At 35.0% G+C, this 22,456-nt stretch overlaps 2 protein-coding genes and 1 pseudogene across 3 annotated transcripts; all 3 read right to left on the minus strand.

Annotated features, from left to right (window-relative positions):
- Positions 1-143: 143 nt before the first annotated feature.
- Positions 144-5,249, minus strand: LOC143554767 (cellulose synthase A catalytic subunit 6 [UDP-forming]-like). Its single transcript, XM_077044455.1, is given in 14 exon segments — positions 144-329; positions 331-741; positions 830-1,180; positions 1,841-2,037; positions 2,119-2,395; positions 2,472-2,684; positions 2,782-2,907; positions 2,984-3,121; positions 3,202-3,814; positions 3,911-4,088; positions 4,182-4,290; positions 4,361-4,575; positions 4,643-4,838; positions 4,976-5,249. Coding segments are annotated over 14 exon segments (3,276 nt in total). The 5' UTR covers positions 5,057-5,249; the 3' UTR covers positions 144-158.
- A 7,015-nt stretch (positions 5,250-12,264) lies between these two features.
- On the minus strand, positions 12,265-15,163 carry LOC143554743 (protein SET DOMAIN GROUP 41-like; annotated as a pseudogene). The gene is made up of 4 exons (XR_013139073.1): positions 14,653-15,163; positions 14,485-14,582; positions 13,969-14,067; positions 12,265-13,893 (listed from the first exon to the last, which is right to left on the minus strand). The product of XR_013139073.1 is annotated as a protein SET DOMAIN GROUP 41-like (transcript).
- A 1,807-nt stretch (positions 15,164-16,970) lies between these two features.
- LOC143554745 (uncharacterized) lies at positions 16,971-19,274 on the minus strand. Its single transcript, XM_077044440.1, has 4 exons — positions 19,102-19,274; positions 17,536-17,624; positions 17,277-17,454; positions 16,971-17,194 (listed from the first exon to the last, which is right to left on the minus strand). Exons 1-4 carry the CDS (start codon positions 19,267-19,269, stop codon positions 17,132-17,134), a joined length of 498 nt encoding a protein of 165 aa, XP_076900555.1. The 5' UTR covers positions 19,270-19,274; the 3' UTR covers positions 16,971-17,131.
- Positions 19,275-22,456: the final 3,182 nt, after the last annotated feature.

The raw sequence follows: 22,456 nt of genomic DNA on the forward strand, positions 1-22,456 counted from the left end.
ATTACACAGACTCCACAAAAAATCTAAATGAATCAAATACAAAAAAAACCACTTCAAAAAAAATACAAATATCACAAGTCCTTCCTTGTATCTACACATTCGTTTTTCACATCTCCTTGCTATATATTTTATATACTACTACATCTATAATTGATATATCAGTCACAGTCCAACCCGCACACCTCCAACACGATCCCACCCTGGTCCAGAAACGGGTTAATCCGCACCCACACCAACGACAAGATGGACGCTAGAAGAATCGCCCACACGATAAGAATAGTAGGCACATTGCTCTGTTTCCCCATCATACCTTTCAAGAAAGGATACAAAATGAAGAATCACCCATATTGCAAAGAACAGCCTCCCGAACAGTGGGCCCCATGACTCGTACCCGTTGCTAATTGCATCCGATATCCCAACCACCACACCGATTATGTTAAAGATCAACAGGGTTAATGGCGGGAGCAACAGGGTCGTCCATTTGAACAGATACAGCTCTGCATATTCACCATCGTCTCCACCCTTTGATGTCACGGTGAAGTTAGTGTTCACACCAGCCAACACTTTTAAAAGACCTTGAAATAATGCAAATAGATGAGCCGACACACCACCGATCACCCAGAATTGCTCGTTTCTCCAGAAGTCGTCGATTGCAACGCGTCCCCATTGGATCTCGAGGACGCTAGTAACCGCAATCGATAAAAACATCAGCATGAAAAGAATGCTAGCATAATTGCTTATCTGCATGCACAAACATCATGTATTGTTATGTATGAATGTATGATCATTTTTTATTTTTATAGTGAGCTTCATAATATTAATAATTTACCTCAGGGACGATAAATTTTCCAGTGAGAAGACAGACTGCGGGGAGGGTACAATAAGCGACTAGAGGAATGGAAGTTAAAGGATAGACGACTGAATTTATGTAAGAGAACCGCTCCAATGGCTTCAAACCGCACCCGTACCCGTACCAAATTGGGCAATGTTTGCTGAATAAGATCTCAACCGAACCCAGGGCCCACCGGAGAACTTGGTGAAGACGGTCAGAAAGATTGATAGGAGCCGAACCCTTGAATGCCGCTAGCTTTGGCATGCAATACACCGATCGCCAACCATGACAGTGCATTTTGAACCCCGTTAAGATATCTTCAGTAACCGAACCATAAATCCATCCGACCTATTTGTTTAAATATAAGCTTTCAGCAAATGTAATGTGCAGAAATTATAAGTTATCTCTAACAAAATAAATAACCGTTTTCGAAGCTTTATATATAAAAAATAATAAAACCTTTAACACAAATCCATGTGTTGCAGCAAAATAGTTAGTAAACACTTGAAAAATCATATAAAAACAAAATCAAAGCAAACCTGTTAAGAAAAGGTAAACTGTTTAAAAATAAAATCAGAAAACAAAGGCACATCAAAACCATAAAAAAAGTCAAGTGTTAAAAAAATGACGCTAAAAAGACATAAACCGTTGAAAAGATTGATGTTAAAAAACCACATTTTTTTATATTCAAAACCTTATGTTAAAAAGGTAAACAGAAAACCCGAATTAGTTGCAAGAAGCCAAGAAACAAACTCAAATTCTTCCAATACTTCTAAGTTCTATAAGAATGTAATATCATTTAGATAATTACATGTATAAGATATAGTCATGTGAATAAAAAAATGATAAGAAAATGATTGTATGTGTGAGTGGGGACCAGCTTGCATCATTAATCATAAGTCAAATATGACTTTAAGCAGCAAAAGAAACTTGTAGTATGCTTTAAAACTTGCAGCATAAATGAATAGTAATTTTAAGTTTTTTAGTTTATATTTTAGTGTTATTTACCTCTTTTCCCCATTCGGTTTTATCTTCATAACCACAACTTATGACATGAATGGCTTCCTTTAGTAGTGATGCTGAGGTTGCTCCAGGTGGAACACCACCTTCTTCAACGAGTGTCGATGCAATAAACACAGGAGATTGACCGAATTTCTTCTCAAACTTTATCTGAGGCATTAATGATGTTTTCTCACTATCAATTCCTGTCACAAAAATAATAAAATATTCACATTAGAACCAGAATAACAGCAATAACGATAGCAACCACTGAAAGTTATAATTACCTTCGATTCCTTCTTCAATATTCTCGAGTGCATATATCTGAGTTGAAGCCTCCTTCATCTTCTTACTCTTTTTGGTCTTCTCCTTTGTTTTCCCTTTGCTCTTCTTCTTCCTTGATCCAAAACAACAGCAACACCATTTTGGAAAGCAGTTGCAGGTTCTGCCAGGTGCCTTCTTCTTGGTTGGTGCATCGTATCCATATAATGCTTGTCTCCTGAAGACACACCCGGTTCCTACATAAATAGGTCCTTGGATTCCATCCAGCCCTTTCATGTTTATCTTAACGAAAACAAAAACAAAAAGCATGTTAATAAATATTCATAAAAAGATAAAAATTTGAATTATATGTACATACATCAAAGAAGACGACATTGCGATTGGAATATCGATCGTGACGATCGATACCATCAAACCGTTGAGGGAATTGCACGTAGCAGATTTTCTTCCCGGATGTGGGTTCCATCATGAAACACATGGATTCGCGCAATGCTTTGCTGTTGTTTATGTAGTGATCACAGTCAACATTCAGCAGGTAAGGTGCGTTTGAAACCACAGCCGACACTCGAATCTTGAAAAACAAAGAAAATACAAGTTATAACCAACTATGAAAATAGAAATACTTTTAAGTTATAAATTACATTACATCAATGAAAATGAAGTAATACCAGAGCATTCATAGCACCAGCTTTCTTGTGGTGATCAAATCCCGGCCTCTTTTCACGAGAAACATAAACGAGACGTGGTAACTCGTTTCCTTCCAAGTCACGTACACCATTTTGCCCAAGGAAAACCTACATTAAATACATAAAAAGGTCTTAAAAATGGTCATGGAAACCGAGAAGAGAAATTGTATGCATGCACACACACCTGGATCATTCCAGGATGATCCCTGACATTGTTTCCGGGCCACGGGGTACCATCTTGCATTGTCCATCCTTCTTCCGGAACCTTCTGGGCCATTGAAACGAGCCCGTTTATCCGTATCTTAAACTCTTCATAATCCCTCTGTGTAGCAAACCATACCAATTTCAGGTTTCATAAAACTAAAAGATTCAACAATTGACCATAAACGTCAACTCAATTACCTTCATAGCACGGCGTTCACGGACAAACGCAGGGTGAACTTTGTCTTTAAGATAATCAACCTTCTGAGCAAAATACCACTCGGGAGCACGTGGCTCAATGCTGAACTTCTTGCAAAACGGTACCCACTTTCTAGCAAACTCAGACGTCTCAGACAGAGCTTCAAATGTAAGCATGGCAGCACCATCATCAGAGACATAACACGCAACTTTATCCACTGGATAATCAACCGCTAAGATCGATAACACCGTGTTTGCAGTGATTAACGGTGGTTCTTTCAACGGATCGACCGTACTCACAAAAACATCCACAGGAGCTAACTCAGATGGCTTCCCGTCTTTTTCATACCTCAGTGACAAACGGTCAAGATATGTTTCACGTTCAATTGGGAACCATTTTGGGAATTGATCAAAGATCCATGATACCGCGAACCATATCTCACAAATAATTGAAGTCAACCATAAAGCATACGCATCATTGACTGGATGAAGGATTCTATAATGGAAGAAGAGTCCGAGAATCACGAGACGAAATATTATCACCATCCGATATGGACTTATCTTGCTTGAAGGTATCGGTAACTTTCTTGACAACGGTTGTCTCCCCTCATCCATCCTACACACGAAAATATTTCACACAAAGAAAGCAAGTCACATCATTTGTTTCTAATAATTAGTATTCATCATAACAATGATAACAAGAATTTCTTACGTTGGCAAATCGGGATCATCAACATCACCACCATTCCCACCACCATCACCTTGGTGTTTCACCATTTGAAGTCTATCATTCTGTCTTCTCCGCCATTCCTCCATTCGATCCTTCCATGCAACCGTTCCATAACCATAAACCGCCAGGTCTTTCTTAGGATCCATTGGCCTTGGCGGCACTGCACCACACCATCACCAACAGTCATTTTTTATCCAATAATCATGCATTATTAACATAAAGACTCCAAAGTAAAAACACAACAAAAACTTACAAGAAACCGATGAAGCAGTGTCGGAAAACGGCATAGGATGGACGCGTTTTGCGCGGTTCATAAACGGTGGGACAATTAGAGCATGCTTATCGGCCGAAATCCCTTCATCCTGTCAATTAAAATTAAATTTAACAGCTTGATAATAATAATAATAATAATAATAATAATAATAATATTACCTCTTGACCATAAGTAAGCAGAGGAATCTCCGGGTTCAAACCAGCTCCATCAACCTCAGAAGGAGTGGCGAAACCCGAAGCATTTGACCCAGCATTAAGACGCGAAGAAAGCATAGCCTCAGCAACACTATGAGGATCATTATTCCTAAACTCAAACTCATTATCCAAATCATCAAATTCATCTTCCTCCTCATCACCGTCAACTCGCGGACTCCCTGCAACACATTTTATCGGTCAAAATCGGTCAAAATTAACGACAAAAAGAGAGCTAGCTTCCACTACCTTTAATCCGCTTAAACCTAGTCTTGCATTGAGGACAAGCCTGATTCCCCTCTCGTCTTTCGTATTCATAGCAAGGCCTGCAAATAGGAAACGCACACTCGTTGCACGCGACGAACGGTTCGCCATCGACCGTAATTTCGATCTCGTCTCCACAAATCTGACAAATCTGGCCACTCAATTCTTTCACAGATGTAACCTAATCAATAAGACTCACATTAAATCCTAAATTGGGTGTTGAAATAGTCAAAACCTAAATCGAATATGAAATAGTAACGGCACCGACAGAAATTAAATTAATAATAATAAAATTAGGGTTTAGTTTAGTTGACTTACTCGTCCGACTTCATCAGCATTGATTAAAACAAACTCGTTACGGTTATGAGAGCCTGCAATAAGTCGTCCTTTGGTATCCATTGAATCATCAAAAAGAAGAAGAAGATAGAGTGAGGTGTAAGAGGTGTAATTATAATTACTGTGTGTGTGTGTGTGTGTGTGGTGTTAGAAGAAGATGTAGAAGAGAAGAAGACAACGATAGACAGCTAGTGGGTGTTAAATTCTAGAGAGAGAGTGTGAATAATAATAATAATAAAAGTAGAGAGAGAGAGTTGAACGCGTATGTAATGTTATACTAATGTTTTAATGTTGAAGGTTAATGTTTTACAGAAGGGACACGGTCTGTCTTCGATGAGCTGTAAATTGGAAAGTGGGTGGGGCCTACCGGAGGGAAGACCTGTACCGTGGATGACGGTGGTCCTTGGACTGGAGGACACGAGGGTGTTATGGTAATTTGATAATCGTCGGCAACTTTTTATATATTTTTTCATATATTTATGTTATGGAAATTAGTGTGCCAGTTATTGAAGCGGTGGGATTTTGTGTCATTTTGTTACTTTCAACGTCATCTACTCTTCCTTCTTTAACGAAAACAATAGTAAAATGAGTAATAATTCTAATTTTGACTTTTTGGTAGTATTAATTAATTATAATTCCAATTTGCAAAGTATTTTTCTCTACCGAGCCTTTTTAAGCATGATCTAACCCAGTTAGTTTTTGGTTATATGGACGCTGAGTTGACACAAACATTTGTAATTTGATAAGGTAGTTTACCTACATCGCACTCTCATCACAAGCTCACCTCACCATTACCACCCTCCACCTGCCATTGCTGCCATCAGCCACCGCCACCTATCGAGATTTTTTATTACGTGACCCCACCCAATCCAAATCGAACCAACTTTTTTTTTATGTTTAGCAATAGATAATGACTTCCAATAAATTTGACTACATGAAAAGGTTTCTGGGTTCTCCACTAGTGGCCTTTTAGGCATATTTCATCCAACATTTCTTTGAACACACATTAAACAACTTAAACAGTGGTTTTTTAACATCATGTTTTATTTAACTATCTTTTAACTAAAATTCTCTTCTATTTCAGTTATTATAAATACAATACCAATTTCCCTTGCTGATATATAAACTATTTTGTTGATCGTTTAAACGATAACAATAAATTTGATATATTATTTAAACAAAAATAGCTTTTGTTACGTATGTGTTTTATGTATGTGATTGTCAAAGCCATTAAGCCACCACAAAAAAAAATTAGCCGTTAATGTTGTATTTCATTTTTTTAATGAAAAATTGCCTAAAAAGTTTTCTTCACTTTAAGTGTGTGAATTATTTATTCGATCAATTGTATTAAGATATTGAAAAGTTCGTATATGATAACATCACGACACTCAAACGCAAATGGAATTAGGTGGGGGTGGATTTGACTTTAAATCATTATTCTTTGTAATTATTTAGTTATAATTAACCACCGACACCGTATATAATTATTTAGCTCACTTGATATAAGAATGTGCTTTTTAAATTTGAGGTCGAAAGTTCAAATCCGAGAAAAATAGAAATTTATATTTATCGGTATAAAGAATAGCCGTAACATTTGTCATTAAAAAGAATAAATAAATATACTTACATACTTTTTAAAAAAATACAAAAATATATATATTATTATATAGAATGTTGGTACTTGGTAGATCTCACTTTTATAAGGGGACAACATTCTCCTTTGCTTACCGCGACATCGAAAAAGTACTCGTATATTTGTCCTCTTGTCTTAGAGCATTCACATCTTATTCTTTATAATCTTCTATGTATTTTTATTAGAAAAATCACTTCATCCCATTCTTATCTTGATGATGAAGATGAACGAGTTTTCGTTTAGGGTACCATTAAGATGGTTTTTAGGTGAGAAAGATAAAAATCGATTTCTTCATGGTGATAGATGCAGTTAGATTAGAGTACGCTGTAAAAGATTTACTTAAGTCAACGATCTATTTTATAATTAGATGAAGGAAAATTGGATTTTAATAATCCCAACTTAATGCAGCTGGCCAATAATAATCTCAACTTTAAAAATAGCTGTCACTGGTCCCAACTTTCACACTATTTGTTTTCATTGAACCTTCGTTAAAAAAAACTTAACGGCGTTAAGTTTTTTTCAAATTTCAAACTGATATTTTAGGGCTTTTCATCGGAATGAGGATACGAGTCGATTGATGTAAAACTTACCTCCAAACATTGGTCCAAACAACTAAAGGACGCATCAATTCCGGTGTTTAAACTATTAATTAACAAAAATCAAGCTGTTTGAAACGTCGTTTCAAGTTAACTTTTACATCAATCGACTCGTATCCTCATTCTGATCAAAAGCCCTAAAATATTAGTTTGAAATTTGAAAAAAACTTAACGCCGTTAAGTTTTTTTTAACGAATGTTTAATGAAAACAAATAGTGTGAAAGTTGGGACTGGTGACAACTATTTTCAAAGTTAGAATTATTATTGGCCAACTGCATTAAGTTGGGATTATTAAAATCCAATTTTCCTTAGATGAATAATCATAATGACCATATAATTGATCAATAAAAATATTAATATTACTCTTAATTGCCAAAAACAATGACCTAAACTTTGCAAAATTCTACTCGATTAGCCTTCTTGAATGTATTTACAAGTTGTTAGCAAAGGCATTCGCTAATCATATTAAAAAGACTATTTCCAAGGTAATTAGTAGTGACACACCATCAGTACTTACAGCCGGAAGAGATATATTGGTTAGTTGGTTAATCACAAATAAGATTTATGCCTGTTTGAAAGGAGCTAAGATAAAAACCATGTTTATTAACGTGGATTTTAAAAGGTTTTTGACGCTTCGAATTGGGAATTCTGCAACTCAATAACAAGTCAAACGTTTTTACCTCATACCTAGAGATCGAAGATGGATTAGACATTGTTTAGCTTCTGAAGTCCCCCGGTTTTTAATTAGTAGAGGATGAAAAAGGAAGTTTATATTCAAAGAGGTGTTACACAAAGTTACCCGCAATAAAAGTAACATTTAGTAACATATTAAAAAAAAATTCTTACGAATGTAATTAGAAAAACAAAGAAGCACCGAATATAATATTGATTGTGACCTATAAGTTGGAGGTTACGAAAGTGGATCTGTTTGTTCTGTTTCTGTGCAATAGAAAGTATATTTGCTGCAAAATTAAACCAAAATTCTACCGTACTCGCTAGCTTTTGATATTTTTGGAATTTATTTTTATTCTTAATTAAATATCTTGACTCCACATAAAAACACACACGCATGTTAATGGACAAAAGTAACATGTTTCCCTTCTTTATGTGAAGCAGCTAAACAAGGTTTATCTTAAGTGGCGCAGTCAAAACCTTTTTACTTTGAGTTTAGAAAATTTTTAGGTACACCAGTAACCTTTGGGTTTTTTTTTTCTGTCATGTCAGGTTAAACAGTCCAGGTCGAGTCACACAGTGAAAATGAAAAAAATTAAATTAAAATGCAAAAAGTTAGAAAACAGTCATGAATCATGTTAAATGGTTGTTGGTCTTATGTTAAATGGTTATGCGCTATGTTAATATAATAAATGTCACGGGCTTAACAAGGTATTATTCTTAGTTGAAGTGTGGGACAATGGGTTATAGTTCGTAGTGAAGGTTTTATAAGGGTTCGGTACAAAGAGTTCTACGGGTTCGATGTCAAAATTTATACGAATGCAATGTCAAAATACGCGAATATATAAAATTTCTGTACGGGTTCCAAACCCATTCCCCGTTCCCCTTTACATGCCTACTCCCCTGTTTGTCATCATACATATCATCAAGACTATTCATACGTAACTTATTGGTCCAGTTAATATTTTTTCCCTCACATTAATGGTATGTTATAAAACATTAAACTCAAAATATGATAAAAATTCATTTGAAAATCCTATTCATGATTTGTGGGATGATAAATATTACTTTTTTCTGTTGGCATTGATTATTTGCATTTTGTGCCGAATGCTAGTAGTTTATGTTGTAGGTTATTAATATATACTCTATAGGGGAGTAATACGGTACAAATAAAATTAACATACTAAACATACAAATAACCAGTGTAATAATAATTATTTTACTTTAAAAGTTAGCTATAGTGTAATAATATTTACTTTAGTATTAACATAATTACTATAGTTATTTGTATACATTTCACGATAAAAATTATTTGTTATTTATCCAAACTCATTATATATAATATAATATATATGATATAATAAGTTGATATACTAATTGTATATTTGTATTCTTGAGCGTTAGGGTAAAATTGTAAAACAAGTACAAGTACAGGAGGGAGGATTCAACAAATGGCGATTGTGACATATGATACACGTGGAAATGAAAGTGCCACACAAGGTATTGTCTGAACTAGCTGTCGGTTGTGCCTGTCAATTCCTTTTTTCTGTCACTCAAATATCTAAACCTTTCTCTATAAAATATCTTCATATAATTATTCATGAGTTTTATGTAAACTATTTTTTAAGCATTAACCACGAGGCATATAATCTTTTCCGTCGGTGGTCGATAGAGAAACTCATAAAATCCTTTTTTTTTTCTTTTTCCCATATTTTACACATATAATTATTAGTCAATAGTAAAATTACCCCTTTAACCATGTGTCCATATTTTATGTGACCGCAATCTCACGTATACACTTTTAGAAATGTATTACACCTTTTACTGTCTATTACTACATATATGCGGCCAACAATCTTGTGTCACACTATCACTCACGTAACCTTAAGTCGTGCTTTCGGTGGTAGTTAACTAATATATATCATATATCTCGACATTTTAAATTTAGCAAATGGCAAGATGAATTCCAACCTAACTTATACGGATGTTATATCATTCATCAACATTTTTATTTTCTTGTATGCTAGTCAGTTAATGCATCTACATATTTACATCTCCTTAAAAGTTCTCGACGGACTTAATACTTAACGTATGAGCACGTGGTGATAATTCATATTTGCCCAAATGACGAATACAATAGGTTGGAAAGGAAATGAGCTATTGGGAGGAACATAGCAACTTTACTACTTACTGAGTTGGGAGGAAGGTCTTATGGACATCTAACAAGTCACTAAAAGAAAAGGCATAAATATACAGCCTATGAGTCGCCGGCTCATTCTCAGTAAAAGGAACTTACATCATTGACCAGTTAATTGCCAAATGTTTTATCACTTTATGACACTAGGTGAATGAGATAAACTATAAAAGATCATTAAAAGAGTACTACAAAATAACTTCAGAAATATTCATACAGGCTATATTCCAAATGTTTGTTGCAAGTAACAGTTGTAAAATTTTAAACAAGCTTTTACTATCCCCAACCACCCTTTAAAATTAATAATTAGAAATTATGAAAGTGTCGGCTATCCCGGTGCCATTTTTTCCATCAAGCTAATTGACTTGCGACAACTATTTTTGTTGATTAATGTAGGTGGTACCGGCCCGCCCCATGTCAAAGACCAAGTATAATAAGGCTGCGTGTTGTGATTTAACTAGTAGGAGCTAGTTATTATGTCACATCGCTACCACGTACGTAGTGAGACATGAGCTAATCACCCTTTTAATTTAAGAGTTGTGGGGTAACTAGATTTATTTAGATATTAAAAGAAAAGAAAAACAAAACAATAATAACAATAACAATTATAACAATTTGTTATTGGTCGTCAGTGGACTAATAATTTGCGTTTCACACCGTTATGCGCATAGCGCCTGGCGGTATGGTGTTCATGGCGCCATCATACCCATGTGGTATGGATGGCGTCTTCACGAAACACAGCCTAAGAGTTGTCATACATTTAGACCGAACGTAATAGATGGAGCGGGAATCACCCCTCTTTTAATTCCATCGGTTCTCATGAATAATGGCTCCATAATTAGATTTTTGAGGCGTTTTGAATAAAGCGCTGGGAGAGAATTTGAAGCCAAAAACGCGAGGGAAAGTGTTCCCGGCGTTATAGGGCCTTTTTACATCTCCATGGCGCCCCCCTACTAAGATGACCATATAAATTCACTTTTAGAGTTTTAGTAGAGTCCGGTGATTTTTACATACATTTTTATTTTTGATACTAGAACTGATATTAGTAAAAAAAAAATTGTTTGTTTGTTTCTTTTTTAAACCAACATTCTAGGTGATTTATCAAGTAGAAAATCCCAAATTTTATTTTTTAAGTTGACAATTTTGTTTTGTTGTCTACACGAGACTTTTCAATAACTCATCATGTGGTCCCATCTACAGGACAAAAGTGCTCATAAGTTTGTTTGTCAAAATCCGCCTCTTAATATTAACTGTAATTTTCATTAATTTGTACTTTCTTTACTTTTGGCTAAGCGTGACTACTTTTGGCTAACCATATTGATTACATTATCCTAGCATATGAGGTGCAAGAAATTATATGTACTTTTAAGTTTATGTGTTGCTAGAATTCCTCTTTCATAATATAATAAATTAATAATCATCTTTTCTGACATCAATAAAAGAAATACAAACAAAACCGCATTTTACATGCTTTAAATTACATGGCTGATGGCACACAATTCAATCCGCAATGAATGTGCCTCTCCCCTCCTAACATATAACATAACATAAGGATGAGCAAATGATACCAAGTATCGATATAATACCGTTTAAAACTGAATACATAAAACTTTTGTACGAGAGGTACGGTATGGATCAACGACGGGCGGCAGCAGTGTGTGGACATGATGAGACAAAATCCGAGAAGCCGGAACGGTATCTAGGAGGCATAATTAGATTCTTTATGGCATAGTGCATTCAAAAATCAAAATTAACCAATTAGAACAAAATTTTAATTGGGTTGGGTTTTAAGCTTGAAGTTTTTGAGGATGGGCACTTACACTAAAACATGAAATTTTGGTCATTAACTACATCACAAATTAGGACTGGACGCTACAAATTAGGGTTGGACGGTGGGCCTTAGCCTCACCCTTCAATCCCTGTGAATCTGCCTCAGCTTTACTAAAGCTGAGTATTTCGGTACCCACTTTTGAGGTTTTTGGGATCGATATGGTACTGATATTTTACCCATTTTTGGCATTCCACATCAGTACCATACCATAGCGAGCATTTTCAGTACCGGTACTCATCTTAGCGAATTTCGGGATCAGTACTTTTGATACTATTCTATTACCGAGCTCATCCTAACACACATCATTTTATTTTCACATTAGAAAACCAAGCAAAGTGCCTGCAAAGAATAAGAAATATATAAAACAGAAACAAAATACGATAAAATTAAAACCGAGTCACTTCTTCCAATCCAAAGTGGGAAAATTACCTCTACTAGTGAGACCGATTTGTTGTTGGAAAATAAGCTCGTTTAATACTCTTCAAATAAGCCAGCATGTAGTTGCAACAATTGTTTGGAACACCTGTTTTTTTATCCAAGGTAAAAACTAAAATGTGCCTTTTCAGGGAGCTCCATCAACTCTTTGGTCGTCCCATAGTGGGTATTAAGTATTAACTTTGACACTAACCTAAGGTTGCTTGAGACAGCTTGACCAAATCAATCGAGCCGAGACGCAAGCTGCTAGCAGATGATCCACGGTTTCAGAGAAACATCCGCACATTGCATACATGTCGATAGTAATGCATATACCACTAGCTGCCAAAGCAGATTTTGTGGTAAGCAGTTCAATGGTGCTCTCCAAATAAAACAGTGTATTTAGACCCCTAAATAAGACAAATTCACAAAAGAATTTCAGAAAATTCGAACTTCAAACAGCTAAAATATGACCACATGTACGAAAATGTCAAAAATTACACAAGGGTTTGCGTCTATGCTTAAGGCACGAGGGGTTTGAGTTTGCAATTCTAAAGTACTAGACGACAAGGTTGTAAAAAAGATCATATAATGGATAACAGTAGATTGGTCATAGTAAAACTTAACGTAAACTCGCTATATTTCTGAAACTTACCCATTAAGAGGATCCATGAACCGTTGAGATGTGTCTTTTTAATGAACCAAACACACTCTACCTCTGACTGATTCAGAGATGGTCTCTTAACATAGTCACCAATAAGAGCTACCAAACAGCCCCTAACTTCTCCCATCATACTTCATAATCGATAATTCACACAAAAGCTGTCGAACATAACAACTCAAATGTGAATTGTGTCCACCACCAATGTTGGACAGAATCCCTCCATATAACAAACAATGAGCACCTAACCCAAAAACATCTTGGTAGTCACAAACATTTGAAACTGATGAAGCATTTTCAGCCACTGTCTTTGTTGACTCAAACCATCTCAAATCCATGAGATCTTTAACAACTTCTAAATAATCGTTTCCAACTACCAAAAACTTCCACACATTCACCCCTCTTGTTACGTCAATCATACACTTGAAAACCTTCTCCTTCAATACCTCAAAATTAGCTTCTTCAAATACATCAGCAATCCCACATTCACACTTTAAAACCAATTTACTCGAACCAGAAGACACTAAACATTTAGAGAGATTTATTAATGATTTGCCAGCACCGACCCAAAAATTTGACACCAAAACAACTAAACTAGATTCCTTGAGATAGAGATCATGAGTTAGTAGTGCGAGTAAGAGAGAGTATGCAGCGCTGAATCGCTTAATTTTTAAACCATCTTCATCCTCCATTGCGGTTGCACTTGCACTCGAATATGCGGAAGCAAGAGTCGTGTACACGTTTAAACACAAATGGTTTTGTGGATGTAACCTAAGTTCATGATTTAAAAGAGTGTCCTCAAGCTTCTTGCAACAAGAGTTAGCATCATCATACAATAGATAATCATCAACTGCATCATCTATGTATTCTGTAAGAAACTCATTGCTCCCACAAGTTTCCTAGAAAACATAGAGAATATATTCATCATCAGAATCTATTCTTGTATGGTTGAATGTCATCACAAAACTTGTTACCTGTAGACGCTGATCAACATATGTTAAAGGATTTGCAACACACCGATGACAGCAGCATGTGAATCGGTACTTGGACCACAGCTCCGATTGCCTCAACTCCTAGAACAGAACAGAAAGACTTCATATTATGTGATGGTTTTTTAGGGTAAGTATGAACTTATATCATCATAAAATGTACATTTTCTAGATATTTCAAACATTTTTATGATGATGCTAATTTGAATGTAATTTATCATATATAATATGTTTTAGTTGCTATAAATATAAGAAGTAGAATAATAAGAAAAACCTTGTATTTCTTAACAAACTATATCTTATTCACTGATTGTATTAGGCCTGGCACGGGACACAGTTTACCATCAAGTATAATACTGGGATTAGTAATACTCGTTCTTAACCCGTCCCATTGCCATCCTTTAAGCTCTACCAAAAGCTTTGCTATGAGCCTATGAGTACTATTTTACTAAGTTCGATTGCGTGCTTGTTTAATAATCATTTTATGTCACGTCTGTTCACCTTCGGCTGCAGCAAGTCTGTGTACGAAATGGTAACCAGCTCCCCTTTCCTTATCTGTTTTATACTCCTAACAACTAGTCTCGGACCACCACCCGATCCTGTGTCATTTCACACAAACAACAAATTCAGCATCCACACAACAGTACCAATTCAATCAAGACACCTTACCAGTTAACAACTCAGAATCGTCAATCGGTTCGGAACAAGCTGGAGCGATGAGACACCGTTGGCCACCACTCGGAGCCTCGGGCGGTAGGAACCGGTAGCAGGCATTTGGAGAACAGCTATGGTTAATCCAGGAGAAAGTAGTATCGTACACCGCAATCCCAGGTGCTATCCTGCACCTCCACGGCGTTCGTTAGCACCACGCACAATACCGCCTCCGCGTCTTGTAATGTTATAACCTCTGTTTTTGCAATGGCCATAGCGTCGTTTTTGATTGAGGTAGAGAGGTCGTCGTGAAGGGTGGATGTAAGGAGACTGTGACGGTTGGTCATGAGGCCGTGAATACGGTGGTGAGATTTGAATGGGCGTTTGGTTTGGTGGAGTAAGAGTTGGGCGGTCGGAGGATTGAAGGAAAGAGTCGTGGAGGGAGTAGGAGATTGGTGAGAGTGGTGGTGTTAGGTCTACTCCGGCTTCGATGCTTTCTGCTGCAACCATCTCCATGTCTCTCCTTGCCCAACCGACGCATTCAACAAAGGGGTCAAGCAGAAATACCACCATGGACGGAGATAAAGCTCAAACAAGCCGGTGACAAAGGTTGGACAAAAATGTTACGGTGGCCACTGGCCAGACTCAATACGTATAAAAACTTCAAAAACCAGGGTTGTTATGCTCAAATTTTCAAGCGAAAACGAGTAAATTTACACTACGTATAAAAGATTTTGAACGAAAACGCATAAATTTACACTACTGAGAAAAAAACGGGGGTGGCTGGAGCTAGCTGAGCACAATACAAGCTTCGCCATTGCTCTAACTTTGTATGAGTAATTTTATTTAAGCTTGTTGAGTCTTAATGAGCTTTACGTTATTAAGTTCGAACTTTAATTTCACAATTTACATCTACGCTCGAGCCTTCACTCGTTTAAGGCACCACACACAAGCTCAAGCTTATAAAAACAACTCAGAAGCTCAAGGGCTTTAGGTATCTAATTAGACTTCTTGTTGTGGGATGGAAAAAGGAGCTTTAAAAGCTAATGTAGCATGGCTTTAAATATTAGCATACCGGCAGTCAGGGAGGGGCTTCAACATGTTACCGGACGACAAGGTATATTTTCAACATAAAGTGAGGGCTTTAAAGTGATAAAGGACTTTGAATCACAACACAATATTAAAAAAGTAGAGCTTAAACATGACATAACACTTGATTTTTAAGTCCCCCACAACAACCACCCTCTTCCTAATTATTAGACCATCTGCTATTTTGTAAAGACTTTTACGTTGAGTTGCTTTTAAAGGGCTTGACTACGACTCCTAGATGTGACTAGGGCTGTTCACGAGCCGAGCCGAACCGAGCGAAGCCTTGCTCGTTTATAATCGAACCGAAACGAATGGCTGAAATTCGAACCTAGCGAAAACCGAAACGAGCCAAAATCGAATCGAGCATTTTTCGATCGAACATCGAGCGATTTCGAGCATTATTTGTTTCACTTTCACTTTAAAATTTTCAATAAGAAACAAATTTGAAGGTTGTAAATAATATATTTTATAAATAAATTAGTAGTTTTTAGACAAACGTGTAATAGATTGTAAATTTTTATTAAAAATAAGTTTGAAGTGAGATATAATAATCATGTTAACAAACTTCTAGTAATCTAAAAACTTGAAGCGAACAAATAAAACTATAAAAGACAGAATATGAAAAATTTTAAGGGGTGAATATAATTGTAAGCTTATATTTACGTGTTTTGCCTATATATTTATATATTTGTTCATATATAGTTATATATAAAATAAATTAAAAATATTCGAGCCGAACCGAACCGAGCGGACCTTTGCTTGTTTCTTGGCTCGTTTACAAACCGAACCGGGCAGAGCGGCTCATTTTCAATCAAGCGAAAAAACGAGCGAGCATTTTTCGAGCAATTTCTGAGCGAGCGGGGAGCGAGTTCAAGTGACGAGCGGTTTGGACAGCCCTAGATGTGACTAACCTCTTAGCCTGGGGTCATGGGCCTCGAACCTACAACTACTTTTGCATTAATATACAAATGAGCCATACATACTTGACAATCCAGATTCCAGGCTCCAAATCCTCCGTTTTTAAACAGCTACATCCACCAAACCTGTCTACTGTAGGATTTAAACTCTTGACGGAGCCCCTGCTAGTTGCCTGCTACACCATCAAAGCCCACTATATTACCTACCCTACTATTTGAACCAGTTACGAACTTTTTTCACTTGTCCGATATGAGATACCCCCGTATCAGTTAAACATAAAAGACCCACAAGTACAAATTTGTTTTCAAAAACCTATATAAAAAAAAGATCTTTCAAGAGTCAACTGTTTTTAAAGTTGTTTGAATGAAACATACATGATTATGATTATAAATGTAAAAACAAACTTTCTATTAACCAGAAATGGAGTTGAAAAACCACTAATAAAAATATTCAATCCAAGTAGCAATTTTGAAATGTAAAGCTCCTTCCATTAACTCTTAGCCAGGGTAGCCTCAATTCTCTCGATGAGCTGCTTTGCTGCCATTGCTCCTTCCTGAAACCAACCAATATAACATTTGATGTGTTACTATTATTTTGGCCGGGTTTGTTTTATAAAAAAGAAAAACAAAACTTACAAAACGGTCACATGGTTTTCCATCCTTGAACAAGATGAAAGTTGGTAAGGCCTCAATGCTATACTTGTTTGCAATATCAGGATACTTTTCAGTATCAATCTTCACCACTTGGAGACTGTCTCCCATGCTAATACTCACTTCGTTCAGTATAGGACCCATAAACTGGCACGGCCCGCACCTGCAGGTAACATGTAGAATTATAATTTCATTTTCACATAACTTAAAAAAGAATGCATACAGAGGGAGATAAGAGTTTTACCAAGTTGCATAAAAGTCGACCAACACGGACTTCTCAGACTTTTCAAGTAGGTCATCCAGAGACGAAAATGTTTGCTTCTTTGCTGCAACCTGATTCGTCAGCAGTTAGTTTTTCCTTTTTTCAAAATATCAAATTAGACAACCACCAGTCACAGCAAATCATCAATGCATTCGTTGCCACTGACTCTCAAAAATTCAATTTTCTCCTTTATGCTAAATAGTGATCAAATTTGGTTCAAACTACCACTAGGAAATGCTTATTGCATAGAGCAGTTGTAAACATTTACAAGAAAATTAATAAAGTAGGGTATCTCCCTGAGATTTTAAAACTTACAAGATGTGAAATATGTAACTGTTGAACACTTGGAAAATAATATCTAAAAAATAAAAAGCAACACTACAGTGCATGATGTTGTGCGTTCTTCAGTTTAAAATAACACAAAAAACATTTTTTGTATGTCCAGAAAACTGAATCTAGCATATAAAATGATTTCCACTTGCAGTTGAGTTAAGACAAAGTAAACGCCTCTAAAAGATGGTCCTTTTCATCGTGGGGCAAAAAAGTATATGTGAAAAGCATAATCATCTTGTAAGCTCGATTATAAGCACAAAAAATGATGCTGACTATGGAGCAAGCCTATAGCATAATCACATGCTTTCATACTCATTACTATGAGCTCATCATATCTTCAAACACACTAGCATATATTCTAACAACATTCATCTTCTCAAAAAAGCTTATCACTATCATATTTCTTTTCTAACATAATGTATATATCATTATAATTATCTCTTGTCATATATTCAAGAAATAACCTCGGTTGTCAATCCCATTTATGACATAAAAGCTGATTGATTTCCCAAAACCATGTCTAAAATCTCAACTAATGCTCGAAAAACCTCCACCCATAGTTTAGTTGTAATGCTCATGGGCTTACTTCCCTGATTATACTTGTTAATGTATCATTTATTATTGTATATGTGTATCATTCAGATCATGATACTTCACCTCTGTTCATAAGAATGTTTTTTTGTCTCAAGGATGGTATTATTAATCAAGCAAGGATTCCCGATCTCTTTAAACAAATAACATCGCACCTTTGAGTTTTAGCTATTTTAAAATAACATCCTAATTTGTATTTACAAACCATGTATGAGAATCATCAAGTTCCTCAATATTCCATCTGATACCTTATCAAACTATCATTCCAACATTCTCGCACGACAGAGAAGTTACATTTTACATTTGACTTTTTCTGGTTTATTTGAATTCGATGGTATCAAAGTGCCAAACAGAAGAAATTACTGAATACACATATAACCTATTATAACTGATACTCACACTGCACATATTGAGCTTCTATTAATTCCAAATTCTATTAAACGAAATGTTAAATTAATTCTTATTATCAAATATATTATCCTCATTTACATAACAATTTTCTGAAAGCAAAAACCTAATCACACAGAGATACCTAATTTACAGTTGACTTGCTAAATAAGAGCAATAAGAAGACAAATAATATTATTATATAGACGATAGAAAAAGATAAGAATCGGAGATTACTATGTGAAGCGTCCGAGGCTTAGATGTGACGCGATGATAAGTGAGCGTGTGACGAGGAAGGTGTGAGTGACATTGCAGAGATGATAAACTGGAAAGCTTGGACGATGAGGTAGAGGATGAAGTTAAGAGCGTGATATGATTGGTGGATGTTGGTAGAGAAACGGCCATTGGAGGGAGATATCTTTGAAAGAGAAAAGAGAGATATGATATGATATGGAATCAGTTGCTGCCGGTGTGTGTGTGTGTCAGAGACTTCAGCCCTCGGGTTTTCAGGAATATTTATTTTGCTGCAAGTCCTCCACCTGCTCAAATATGTCATTTTGCACCTCCAACTATCACACCAAAACGTCCTCACTATGGGTGAGCAAAAAACGGTTCGGAATCATCAGAACCGAGGAACCGGAACTGAACCGGTGCCTCAGAACCGCTAATGTGTGTACCGGTTCGGTTCTCGATTCTCAGAATTTGCACTAAACAGTTTCCGGTTTGGTTCCGGTTAAAACTGGCGGTTCTAGACTTGGAACCGAAGAACCGGAATATTCAAAACGTTTTAAATAAATTTACCAATCCCCATTTTGTATAGAGTAACTTATTAATCGGCATCCATTTAATCATTTTTTAATTCAAATCTTCTTTCTTTACGTTCAAGAACTAGCAACCATAATCAATTTGAAATAAGCTATCAACGTAATTTAATATAAAATGATATGGTCTTCCATTAATTTATCGTTGCTCATGATTTATTTAACTTCAATACTTAGGTTTTAATAAAAAATATAATGGATGTTCATGTTGTAATCTAAATTAGTTTTACCGTGAAAGAAGACATACATGTTGGGTTTTAACAAGATTATCAAAGTGATTAAATCCCTATTTTACCAAAAACACAGCGGATATAAAAGTTTTAAATCTTGTTAATATGATATGTATAAAACCAATTTTAAACATGCAAAACCCAAACCCGGATCCAAATGCGAATTACACACTATCAAATACATGCATGTCACTGTAAGTCCATGCATGTTACTACTACCTTTCAATATGACAAAACCGGGTGAAAGAGATGATGATTGAAAGGTAAGAACTTGAATATGGAAGCTCCTCAAGCTAGCATACCCCAAGCTTCAACAACACACCACTTCTAGCTAGGAATTGCACTTGAAATTTTCTTCTTCTTTTCTTATGTTGGATGAAAGTACCCAAGAGAGGAAGAGAGAAAAGTTTACTTGGAAATTATGTGGTTATGAAAGAATGAAAGAGAAAGACTTGGTTTTATCTAAAGACATCTTTCTCTCCACCAATAATAACCATTGCATGTCTCCACTCACCTTGCATGTCTCCACTCAAACATATAATAATATTACATTTGAAAGAGTTATTATCTTTTTCTTTTATAAAACTTTAAACATATATATATATATATATATATATATATCCATACATATATACTTTTATAAGTTTATAACTTATAATTTATAAAACCTATTATATGTTAAGAGACATGCTTGGTTATTATTACTCACATATTGTTATTTAACCAACTTAAATAACACTATGTAATGTTCTTTCATAAAACATAAATCATCCATATGATTTGTTTATTACACAAGTACATTTTATTTAGAAACCCCTTTCCAAATAACTCAAGTGTTAATATTCATTTGTTATGATCACATCATATATGAACGAATATTATCGGTGTTTGTCTAGCTTGTTATTGGGTATGATCCGACTTGGATCATAACGTACTAGCCACATCAATTTAACATGTCTCTTGGGCAGACCGAGTCCAACAATACAATTGTATAAACTTTTACAATTTGCAAAGTTTGCATAACTCATTTAATAAATAAATTATCGAACCGGTTCTAGCCAGAACCGTTTAGCGAGAACCGGTTTTAGCGATTCTGGAACCGAACTAGTTTACTATAATAGGTTCCGGTTCCGGTTCTATTTTTCACTCATTTTCGTTCCGGATCGGTTCCGGTTCCGGTTCGGTTCTCGCGGTTCTGAACCGTTGCACAGCCCTAGTCCTCACATGTTACTCAACTTCATTAACTTAATGAAGAATTGGATGACATTTAACTTAAAAACGAAAATCAAATAAACATAACATGTAAATGACATCATCTGAAAGTAAACAGTTTAAACATAGCTTAAAGGACGAAAATCAAATCAACATTGCATGAAAGTAAACATTTTAAACATGATTCATGTATGTTTAAATGACAAAATTTGTATTTCTGTCTAAATTTAGACACTTAGCGAAAAATCGAGAGGGGAGGGGGTCTCCATTAAGATGAGTCACTGACTGTGGTATACTTGTATACTATGGTATAGCCCGTGTTACACAAGGGTAGAAAAACATGTCAACAAACATAATAAATATAAACAACAAATTCAAGCAACACAATACTTCTTCAAACTTTTAGACCAAAACGTTAGCCATTTACATTGTCTAGTTATTAAAGTTAAAAGTTACAATAAGATAATGTACATCAAACAACAAAAAAACATCAACAAAAGACATAAACATGTTCTTTCATATTAAACCACCAACAATTTCTTCAAATATTCTACCAAAAGAAACTCAGTATCCTTCACCACCTGAAAATATAATAAAACAATAGCATCCAAATTAAATATACCATGATAACATATTTAATAATGAGTAACATTTGAACATTAATAAAGTTGTTTTTATTAAAAAAAAATAACATATAACAACAAAAAAGTAAAATGACAACATGAAACATCTTTCTAACAACCATTAAATCGAAAATATATATCAATAAAAACCTTTTTTGGCCGTCATTTTATATCTAACAAATTTGATACTCTTTTAAAACAACCCGTTTTGAAATATTTTCAAAATAGTTACAAAATATAAAAAAGTTGGAATTAGTCAACTTTAAAAAACTATGAATTTTTTTTTGATTTTTGATCAATCTTGCAACAAACTTTTAAATCACTGACATTAATATTTTGTTAAACTTTGAAAACTTAAAAACGTTTTACAATAAATGAATTTTCAAATAACTTTGGAAAGGTTAAAAAATTTTATGTTTACTTTGAAAATAATTAGTGAAAAATATGATGCAAAATCAATGAAAACAAAATATAAACGTACAAAAAATAAATTATCAAATATTTTTAATATTCTTTGAAAACATTATGAAAACTTAGACTATCAAATTATTTAGATGTTATAATTAGAAGATTTATATTATGTTTAAAAAACTTATTAGTTAAAATGGGTAAAAATATAATACGTGTTTATTATACATTATTGAGAAATTTAGTGACATTAATATTTTGTGAACAAAAATTCAAAAAAAAAAATTGAACATGCATA

The sequence above is a fragment of the Bidens hawaiensis genome, unplaced genomic scaffold, assembly GCF_021521415.1.
Source record: "Bidens hawaiensis isolate Kalapana, Puna unplaced genomic scaffold, B.hawaiensis_p1.1 tig00017853_1, whole genome shotgun sequence".
In the NCBI taxonomy this organism is placed as follows: Eukaryota; Viridiplantae; Streptophyta; class Magnoliopsida; order Asterales; family Asteraceae; genus Bidens; species Bidens hawaiensis.